The 11459-nt window shown below is 39.9% G+C and overlaps 1 protein-coding gene across 5 annotated transcripts in view; it reads right to left on the bottom strand.

Annotated features, from left to right (window-relative positions):
* The window catches only part of Dpy19l3 (dpy-19 like C-mannosyltransferase 3), a 76563-nt gene that overhangs the window by 7323 nt on the left and 57781 nt on the right, over positions 1-11459 (bottom strand). For all 5 annotated transcript variants that reach the window (XM_010640992.3, XM_010640990.1, XM_010640994.1 and 2 more), the window contains 2 exons: positions 8429-8511; positions 363-495 (listed from right to left, as the gene is read on the bottom strand). In XM_010640992.3, the coding sequence (XP_010639294.1) occupies positions 363-495; positions 8429-8511 (216 nt within the window). The remainder of the gene's footprint in view (positions 1-362; positions 496-8428; positions 8512-11459) is intronic.

Genomic DNA, 11459 nt, shown 5'->3' with positions numbered 1-11459 from the left:
GGGAGGAAGAAGAGGAAGAAGAAGAAGAAGAAGAAATGGCCCATGAAATGATTTGTAAAAACGTTACCATTTCTACTCCTTTTCTTTCCCTACTTCAAAAGCTTTAAGGGCTTCTTTGTCTGAAACACTGCCTTCCATACACTCCAGTGGATTTTCTGTTATTCCTCTGAGAGGAGGTTGCTGCCCAAACATCTTTTAATAGATGGGCAGGCTGCTGTCAGGATGAGGAGATGCAAGCCTGGTGCCTCGTGCCCACCCCACATGCTGGAGGTAAGCAGCCCGAAGCCCATCTTTCTTTGTGCACAGAAGCTGAGCCCTCAGCTGGCCCAGGAGAAGTGTGAAAAGGCAGAGCTGGGCCTCACCGCTTTGGTTCGCTCCCTCAGGCCGTTGTCTTCATAGTGCGGGTGGTTGGTTAAGGTCCTTCCGGTGCACAGCTTGACTCCGGCCAGCAGCTGCATGCTTCCCGCGAACACTGCCTTTCTTGGGGTGTTAGAGCTAAAAGATTTTAAGAGTCTGAATCAACCCCACTGCTAAGACATCCTCAAAGACATTCAAGAAGACAACATCACACCTCCAAAATTATCCAACTATGTTAAGAAGTGTTAAGAGAGAGGAATTAAGAACAGAGCAAAACCAGACCAGACCAGACCAAACCAGACCAAACTGGGATAAGGCAGTGATGGTGAACCTTTTAGAGGCAGAGTGCCCAGAATGCTCTTGATGTCATTACCTGGCACCACTACTCCTTTTTGACTCTAAAATTTCTAGGCTAAAATTCACAATTTTCTCTTGCATTCATCCTAAAGAGGAAAGAGTAACAGAAAGAACTCAAAAGACTGCCTCTGCTTTTTGTACTAAACTTCGCTAAAGTGCTGGCTAGATAAAAGTAACAGGTGATTATAAATCATTTCCAAAGATCTCTGTTTAAAATAAAGCAAAAAAAAAAAAAACAAGATATTACTATAAATTAAGAAAAAAACATAATAAAAACAGAAAATGGGGAGAAGATTCTGAAATAGTTAATATCTTATATTCAATGTGGGGATGTACCCTATTTCTGGCAGGGGAACATTCCTTCTCCTTGGTCCTGATTGGGGAAAATAAGCATTTTCAGGTTTAGGAACACAAGGCACCCCAACAGTAACCACATCTCACTTTCTGATTACTGCCAGTCTATGATTCTCTGCCTCTCCGGGGGTCTGAGGGACAATGATGGAGGACCAAGGAAAGAGTCAAAGAACGGGCTGGCAAAAAAGGAGTCAGTAGCTAATTTAATTTCCTTCTGTCTTCTGGAAACCTGGAAGGTGCAAACTGGTGAGGTGTTATTTTACCATATACTCTCCCCAACGCAGAATTTCCCATACAGGCCTGTTAGGAGCACTGCAAGGTACGTTTATCCTTTCTCCATTAAGAAAGAGGAGTCCGCGTTTGCTGCACTGAGCTACAAGGATGGAGACAGTTTGGAGGAGTCTAGTTAAAATCATTAAAACTCCACAACCTCTGCAGAAAAAGCTATAGCAGGCTGCTCACAATGTTTTTGGAGAGCAGGGCATGAAGCTTTCTGATGCTGAGGTTTCTAAGAGAAGCCCTCATCATATTCATGTATCCCACTAGGATGTGCTATTTATTCCAACCCAATGCCAAGACTGCAGCATGAATGCCATCCAACCACGGCCTTCAGATGTCTATAAGCAAGACATTCTACTATTCAAATGATGACATTTACAAATAATTTGCTTTTGAAAAATTCAAGATCTTCTTTCTAACGATGACACTCATTCGCTTGCATTCCAATAAGCCTTCTTAAGTGAGGGAAAAAAGTGGATGGAATTACAATGAGCACACAAGGAATAACACATAATCTGCCTTCTTCTGCACCCATGCCAGAGTTTAGAATGTGGATTCCAACAGAAAGAAGTTTTACGTGAGCTTGGCTGTCCCTGATGAGTTGTTATCATTCTGACAACCAGACCCAGGAACACAAGAACAGATAGATGCTTGATCTGTCAACCTATGGACACAACAGGGGATGTCTGACATTTGTCTCATGTGGTCGGAGGAATAGAAGAGTTCAATACGTTCACGATGAGGCCATAATTCATATGTCTTGGTGCTGGGTGGCTTGCACTACTAGTGGTTCATGCATGACTGTATCACTTGTATGATCAGCACTACAAGCCACCAGATGGGCCAGTCATGCGTGTACACTGGTTCAGTTAAAACCTAGTAACTTATTCTTTGCCTTGTATACAATGCTACTCTCATTCACAGTATATCACCATAATCGCTAAAGAGAATAAATATGAACAAATATGAATTAAAGAAAGTGCCATCATTTTTCTAAGCCAATTTTCTTTCCTTTAGTAAACTTTCAAATGGCACACGCCATTACACTTCAATAAATCACACAATAACATCACATATTAATGCCAAAAAGTAGCTGTCTTTGAAGTGACAGATTTCACTGCAGGAAGAAAGGAGTCTGGTCTCCACGTCTGGCAGAGCATGAGGTAGATACAAATGATCCTGGCTGGCATGGTCTTACTGCCTGAAGATGCCAAACTGGGCTTTCTACACAAAAGACAGCCGCTGAGCTTCCAACATCTATTCAAACCACAAGCCTGTCTTAGCATCCCAGTTTTGAATACATAACAGGGACAGGCACAAAGAAGATGCACAGAGCTGTTCACAGTGTGCATCGTATAATTATGGCAGAGACACAAGATGAACCTTGTTATCTATTCACAACTGTCGGCCAAGATTTCAGCCTGCTTCCCAGACTCTAAGTGTAATACTCCGATGAAGTACAAAGGTTTAGATGTCAAGAGTCTTAGACTGCTTGTGTGTGGGGGGGTTATAAAGTCATTCTTTATTTATTCAAAATGTATCCCTGAGGGTCTACCACACGTTGGGCTGGTAAACATGGTATGATAACCTGTTTTTTTTTCTGAGTTTATTATTTATTCAACCATTATTGAAGTAACAATAACATATTTTTTTTGGCACTGGGGATCTAACTTGCAACCTTGTGCTTGTGAGGCAGGCGGCAGAACCACTGAGCTAAATCCTCAGCCCGATAACCTGTTTTTGATAAACTTACTGGTCAATAGAGCAGACTTGGTTTTAATACAGGCAAATAATTGAAAATAAACCAGAAATTAGTCTACAGTATATTTTCTAATGCTTACTGCAGGCCTTAAGCTATGCTGGGAACCAGGTAGAGCAGGCTCTCCCTGCTCAGGAGGCTCTAAATGCACCTGCCCCTGACTCCCCTGCAGCCCCAGGCAACAGGCTACCAGCAGAGAAGGAAGAAGCACATGGGTGCTTACAGGAACTGAGAAGAAAGATGGAATATAGCTTATTAAATTGTATTGTGTCTTAACATTTGGCCTTATTAAGAAAAAGTCTGAAAGTTTTAAAGAAAGGTGCTCTGTTTAAACTATTAGTGTAAGTCTCTGGATTGTTAACATATTGTTTTACTAAGGCCCTTAATTTTATTTTAATGTTGTAAAATAAGGTAACCCAATGCCTTGAAAATTAATTTGAAAAAGTACATGTTTGCAAACTACTGACTTGCAAGGCTGGAAGGGTTGATGTTCACTTACTTTATTTTGTTGACTTAGTTTTAAATGCTGGGCTCATGGTAAATCTGGGATAATTCACTGTTGCTTTAAATTGTTTTTTTTAGTACTAGGGATTGAACTCAGGACCTTGTGCTTGTGAGGCAGGCACAGTGCCACTGAGCTAAATCCCCGGCACCCACTTACTTTAAATATTTTAACTTTACCAGTAAGGCAATGGCAAAAGTCAAAGCAACAAGCAAAGTGGAACAAGAGAAAAAAGACCAATCACATATATTTAAAATTTTTAAAATCCTATATTCACTATATTATATATTTTCTGGGTAGAATGTGCAGGCAGAGGGGAAAAGAGAGTCTGTGTAAATTAAAGCATGCACAATGACACATCTTACGTTGGGCACTCTTCCTTCACAGATACTTGCACCTGACGCAGTTTGTGATCTGTTCCTACAACAGCTAAGGTGCTCTGAGCTACTGAATGACATTCCTGTGTTACAGAAAACCAGCAATTTTTACAAACCTTTGAGCAAGTGATGTATAAAATGAAAGGATAATTTGTTTTTATAGCTCTCTACCAACTCCATAGCAGGCTGCCCAACCTGTGAGCAATTCATTCTGTAAGGAATATCATTAAATAATGACAAGGACTCACAGGTCAGATGGATTTACATTATATAATTTAAATGTCATTCCAGGAAGACCCGATGGCATTTTGAACAAATAACCTCATTTATTTTTGAAGTTCTAAGCTTCAACAAGTTAATTACTGTTGAACCAATGGGTAAACTCAGCTTTGTAATATAATATGTGGACATCTGCTTTATCTACACTTGAAAAATTTATAGAATTACACACATACCAAAAATGACTCATTAAACATAAAAGAGGTTTATAGGCATTTAAGGTCTAAGGTCTAAACTTAGCCTAAATCATCTTTAGAATATACAGCAATTCTACTTTGACTAAGTGCAGAAAAAATTTGATACATTTTTTTCAGTCCCACTGAGAAAATGCTGCACACTCAGGCTTCATTACTGGAAAGTGATGATTTCTAGTGAAAATCTCCCAAAGCCAAGTAATTAAAATGCCATACTCAAAATATTCAGATCTACAGATCTGTGTATCTTAATTACACAATGTTGAAGGAAGTAAAAATTCAGGAACCAAGATGGGGTGGGGAAGGGTGGGGAGGCAGGGGGTGGGTGTGTCAGAGACAGAGACAGACAACAGCTCAGGGACACAGAGGAAAGAGGCATGAGCCAGACTGCTAGGGCATTCAGCCCCGCTGCAGTAAATGGCTTGGTAATCACAGAAAGCCTGTATGTAGAAGTCGCACCTGGTTTTTACTTAAAGAGATACCAGCAGGTTAAAAGACCCAGGTTTTTAATCTTTGCACCCAGGAAACATAACTGAGGAGGGCAAATGCACAAGTATTTTCATCTGCTTGGAAAGGAGACAGGAAGCACCTGGTGTAGGTGGGAGCAGGTAGCCAAGGAGAGCAGGGAAGGACCTGCAGAACAATAGTCTGAGCTGCCACTTCCAGGGCCTGACTTCAACAGGAAGTGCTTCAGATTAAAATGTTTTTGATTAGATGTCAAAAATGTCCTTGGTAAAAAAAAGAGAGATGTTTAATCCCTGAATATTCTTGGTTTTATATTTAAATTTAAATCTCTGCTCCTTTAAGAGAACTAAAAATAGGAAAGCCTAAAACAACATTTTTCTGTGACTAAAAATTGAGATTCTAAAACCACTTCCCATTAAACCTGTTGAGCCTTTGAAAATTGTAACATGGAGCAGAGAGTAAGAATATGGGAGAAAAGAACAGTGCTTTATGCAATGAAGAGTCAGTTCCAACAGGTCACCAGCCAACAATGACATGTTTACCACGGTGTCCTGTAGACTAATTAATATTCACAGCTAGTGCTCAGTAAATATCTGTCAAATTGTGTTAACAAGTGTGTAACTTCAGATGCGAAAAAAAGTTTATAATTTAAAACTTTCAATGTTTTCACAGAAATCCAAGCCCTTTGGCACGGCCTGTCTCATGTTACCCTGAAGTAATAGCCTTTATTTTCTCTTGAGGACACCTCTGTCTTTCTGAAACACTGTAAGTAGGCCCTTTAAAAAGAAAGGAAAAAGCTGGGCATGGGGGTGCGCACCTGTAATCCCACTCCAGGTGGCTGCGACAGAAGAATCACAGGTTTGAGTCCAGGCTCAGTAACTTAGCAAGGCCCTGTCTCAAAATTTAAAAAGGGTGGGAGATGTAGCACAGCACGAAGGCCCTGGATTTAATCCTCAGCCAGAGAGAGAAAGGATGGGCATGTGTGTGGCAGGGGATGAACTCCCACTGAGATGAAGGCAACTTTCACTTTACCCTCACAGCAGAGAAGCCCCACGCAAATACTTGAGAAGTCCAAGTTCAGACAGAAGCTCAATGGCCTTGAAGCGCACCATGGTGAGGAGGGTATGGTTCACACTGAGCAGATACTGGGAGGTGACAGGTAGGCTGCTACTGGACACCTCACAAAGGAGCCACCCTGTGCCAACATGGAGGGTCACCTGTGATGTCCCTGATAGCCATCCTGTAACAGTGACCATTCCCTGACCTGGTAACACCAACATGAGTGCAGACATCTGAGTGTGGACACTTTCAGGACAAAACACACAAGCCGGCTCGAGCTGAGAAGACCCTCACTGACAGGGCTGGGTCTCACTGACAAGAGTCTGGGGGCTGTTCTCGCTTCACTCTAGGATCCTTAGGCCATAGCCTCTTCTCTAGGGCAGCTCACACTTACTAAAGTCATGGACACTGACTAACCAAAGCAGTGAAGAAGTCAAAGTTGAAGGTTGTATTTTATGTTTCAAAGATAGAAAAAAAAATCAGGGAAGGATAAAAGAATACTAAATACATCCCCTTGTGTTTGGAATCAAAGCCCACAGACCAGCACTGATTTGAATGTTGATTTAAACAAACATATTTTGTGTCTAAATAAACCCTATTTTGGCATATATTCACCATCACTTAAGCTTATTTTACAAACATGCCTAGCAGCTATTTTTACAAAAATGATAATTTAAAGAATTTTAGGGGAAAATAGGCAAGATTAGATCACAATGGAGCCAACTTTTAAGAACAATATAAATCTTTCAGTTGCTGAAAATTAAAAGCCCAACCAACCAAGCATAAAGAGTGTGTTTACAGGGGGACAGCCAAGGAAAGTGGCTTTTAGTGAAAGGAAAATCTCAGGCCCAAGGGCCACTTCTCCAAAACGAAGGAGAAACAGGCTAACACTCTGTCTTCTTTACATGGGGGACAATCGCTCAGTCAGTTTTTCCAAGCAGGTGAGAAATGTTACTTTAAGTGATTTTCTTGGAGAAAGAAGTATGAAACCAATGGTACTACAAATAAGCACATCCAGTCTGAGATGGCCAAAGGCAACCTGGGGCTCAGCTAAAATGATCTGTAATTAATTCCTAAAAGGTAGGGAATGCAAGTGGGGATATTTATAACCCTAACCCAGGCAGGTCCACCATCCTCAGGACGCTTCCTACAGCATGGATTTCAACAGCATCACCTAAAAATACAAAATCTCAGCCTCACCTTCAGATGCATGGGTCATAAATCCCCAGCTGACTACAGTTAATGCAAAAGTAATCAGCTTTCCTATAAATGGATAGCCCCTCCTTTCCTATAGACAATAAATACTGAGTGGATTATTTACTCTGTCATTGTCTACTGCGATTCAAAATTAAATAAATAAATAAAGACAAAGCACTGTCTACAACTCTCAACTCTAGAAATATGCGAAGAATTACGCTCATTGCATCTAGTCAAACCCAGTCCAACACTGGCACTGAAGCCACACATATATTTTAAACATAAATCTCTATAAAATCTATGCATTGCTCTCAAGAGACCGGAGCTATCAAACATTTACCATCTCTTAATACACAAGCAGTGCTAAACTGTACTGGTTAGTAAACATTAGTCATGAGCAAGTGCCAATACGGCTACTAAAATTCTAAGTGATGGAGACAATACAGCCAGGGCTTTCACAATATGTCACACAAGATTTGTAATATCTATTTGCGTGTGAGTAATTACACAGTTGCTTTTTGGTTATAAAATAGGGAAATACAGTACGATAGTGTGAGGGAGCGCTGCTCTGGGTAGAAAAGTTTATTTTTATCAGTGGCAGTCGGGTTTCATGAGCAAACCCTTGAAACACATGTGCTCCATTCTGAGGCTGAAGGCCGAGGCAGAGCAACACAGCGCAGCAGAGACAGAAACCAACATCGTGCTAAAGCATTTCCACGTTCAAGAGAGGAAACTTCCACTTTTTATACTGTAAACTTTCCCTGGCCAGGCCCTAGGGAAAATGATTAGTAAGACTGAAATCTGCAATGAGCCGTTCTGAGTCTAATTAACTATAGTTTACACTGTAATTTTAAAACAATTAACAAGGAATACTTTCAAGTATCAGCACTGACAGAAAATCTGAATGGTATTAAAGTGAAAATAATAAAGATAAAATTGGCAAAGAATAGAAAACTGTTAACCCAGACAAGTAAAATTTCATTCCCATTTCTATCAGTGTTTGAAATTTATTTCTGGATCCTGCTTTTTGCCCCAAATGGTTATTTTCCTTTCCTGGAGATAGGGTATTTTGAGTAGAAAGAGTTATTTCCAAATATGGAGTTTTAAAGAAAAGATTAATGAAAATGAATGCTTCTTCACAATTACAGTCACAGCCACCAAACAATCTCCCCACCCCAAAACTAATTCAATCTACAATAACTCTAAAAATGCACTTAAAAATTTAAAGGTTAAATAAAATTCCTCTTACTTAATCCAGTTCATCAGCTCCACTGTATCTGGGTCATAGAATTCTCTCAACTCGGAGAGTTCATCCATCATTCCTGGCCAGAACTGAAATTGAAAACAAAAGAAAACCAAAATCCACCCCCATACCAACACCTATCACTAAGGTTACATGACAAAAGGCAAACTGCATCACTTGAGTTGAACAGATGCGGCAGCTGGATCCAGAACTGCTTCCCCTCAGCCACCGGCCCTCCCAGCACACATGGGCTGAGGCCTGAGAAAAGTCTCCCAAATTATCCTGAGCTGAAGCCAATTAGGACCAGAGGTGTTGTCAACTTTTAAAAATGTGTTTTCATCTTACTTGCATAAAAACGCTATTCTATGTGGTGCTAATAGTAGTAAAACATTACTTTGATGCGACAGGAATACCAACCACGAGAATGCTCACAGTGTATCGGAAAAGTGTAATTAACTAATACCATGCAATCTATCCTTAAAAGCAGACTATATCTGCGGGAGTAGCACCATTTTATAGCTGCAGAAAATACTCTTATTAAGTACAGAACCTCATTTTGTTCTCACAACAACTGAAGTGCTATGATGCAGCTGGAAGCATCACCACTGGAGGTTTTATTTTAAAGGTATGAAAACCATGGCTCAAAGAGGGACCCGAGCTGACCAGGCCACAAGTGGCAGAACTATGACTTGGAGTGTGGCTGTAAAAACCAGTCTCTTTCATTGAATCATGTATTTTTGATAGTAGAAATCTGGTCACATGGTTTGACATATTAATAGAATTACTGGTACAATTAAGAGAGAATATTTAAGTATGGCACTGCAGGAAAATCTAAGACGTCTACCACTGATGCTTCTCGGTCAACCTGAGTTATTTAAGGTTATGCAGATATAAATATAAAAATGACACTCTGAGTCCACTACTTATCCAAAATAACATCAGTCTGTTTAATGCATCAATTAATTACATCTTGTTTTATCAAATGATGGGTGACTAACAAGACTTGGTCATCCACACATATTCTAAGGTTAACTGCCGAATTCATGTATTGGCACAGAAGACCAATGACAATGTATCTCTGTTTCATTAATGTTGAAAATGTAAAATTTGCTTTAAGAACCATGAAGAAGAATCAAAGAAACACCTGATTTGTCTATGGCTGTTTAGTGCTACCATTTTCGTATCCTGCCATTCCATCTCAGGTCATTTTTACTGCTCATTCCCATCTTGTCTCTTGGGACAGTGAATCAGGAAAACTGTGGGGCATGGAGAATCTGCAGCCAGATCTTTTGGTTCTAGTTTTCAGAAGAGATGTTGTAAAAATTACTGATTAAACGATCCCTTTGTAATATTATAATTAAACATTTCCCTATTAATTTGATAATAGAATACAAAAATTTTAATGAAATGTTCTAATTCCTTTAATATATATATATATATATATATATATATGTGAATCCAGTGGCACTACATATATTACAGTTTTAAAGTTGCTATTATTAATGTTAAGAATGTCAAAATCTGCTAAGAGTCTTATGGAAAATTCCTTAAATAATATAAAAGTAAGTGCTGAACAAACTAAAGGCTGGTTTTAAAGAATTAGCAATAGTTTATATGGGACTGCATCACTCAAATAAGTTAATCAAGATGATGGTAAATTTTATTTGACTTCAAAGTGGAGACTAGTATGTGCTTTTCCCTTTTAATAAGATAATCTGAAAGACAGAGAAAGCAAAATTTGATATTATCAACAAATTTTGAAACTCTGATTAAAGTTGCTAGGTAAAACTCAAATCAGGCTTTGAAATATATGAATCCATATGATATAAAATCTAATAGTTGGGATAGAGGAAAAATAGATTCAGTTTCAAGGTAGCTTTGAATATATATAACATCTTTATATTCTGTAATTTCTGTGATTTTTACAGTCAACAAATTTGAGAAGATAAAATAGCTAAATTTTTTTTTGGTACTGGGGATCAAACTCAGGACCTTGTGCTTGCAAGACAGGTGCAGTTCCACTGAGCTAAATCCCTGGCCCTAGATAAACTATTTTATACAGTTAAAAACTGTTTGTGCCAAGAACAACTGAGACAAGTCTCCCCTCTCCCGCTCCCCTTCTCCCTAGTCCTGGGGATTGATCCCAGGGCCTGTGTACTGAGCTGTATCCTCAACCCTTCATTTTATTTTTTAAATATTTGACATAGGCTCTTGCTAAGTGGCTAAATTGCCCAGACTGGGCTTGAACTTGCAATCCTCCTCCCTTAGCCTCCCAGAGTGGTGGGATAACAAGTGTGCACCTCTTAGAGTGCTGAGATAATAGGTGTGCACTTGGTTTGGAGAATTCTTTAGGAAAAATGACAAGGACTTCCTGGGGATGATGGCTTTCCCAGCACTCTTGCTTAACTTGTACCACTACAAAAGTGGCTCTCAAGAGGAGGAGAGGAGAGATCTCTTCACTTCTGCCCTGACTTCAGGGGAAGTCTGACAACTTCTGGAGACTTCACTGGCTGTCACAATTAGAGGGAGGTGCTACAGCCATCACGTGGGTGGAAAGTACGGAACAGCCACCATGAAAGAGTCATCCCATCAGGGAGTGAAACCTGCACTGCTAGGAATCCTGGTGACACCACAGTAGGAACTTCAGCTTGACAGCACAGCAGCAGCAGCAGCATGGCCAAAATGTGAACTTCTGGACTGGTTCAGAGCTTCTGGCTCAGCAGAGCTTTGACCCAAGGCCTGTATTTCTCCAAGGGCTCGATGCTGCTTGTCTGAGGACTGTGCTTTAAGAGACATGGCTCTACAGCATGGTTTATTTCCTCTGTAACATCCATCCTTACTTTTATTAAGAACATGAGACCTACATCTTCAAATAGTTTTTTTTAAATCCATAAAATTTCGCTAAGTTCCTGAGACATAACAACTCAGCCTACATACATACAAATGATGGGAAGAACTGTCATAGTTTACATAGATCTTTGGTGGAAGACAAAGGATGATGAGGGGCTTTTAGCTTCAAAACTAACGTATAATGGGA

This window comes from Fukomys damarensis, unplaced genomic scaffold, assembly GCF_012274545.1.
Source record: "Fukomys damarensis isolate Sample0158 unplaced genomic scaffold, DMR_v1.0_HiC HiC_scaffold_19, whole genome shotgun sequence".
NCBI lineage: Eukaryota > Metazoa > Chordata > Mammalia > Rodentia > Bathyergidae > Fukomys > Fukomys damarensis.
The sequence above is the reverse complement of the archived record's forward strand: the minus strand, read 5'-3'. Positions and strand labels throughout refer to the sequence as shown.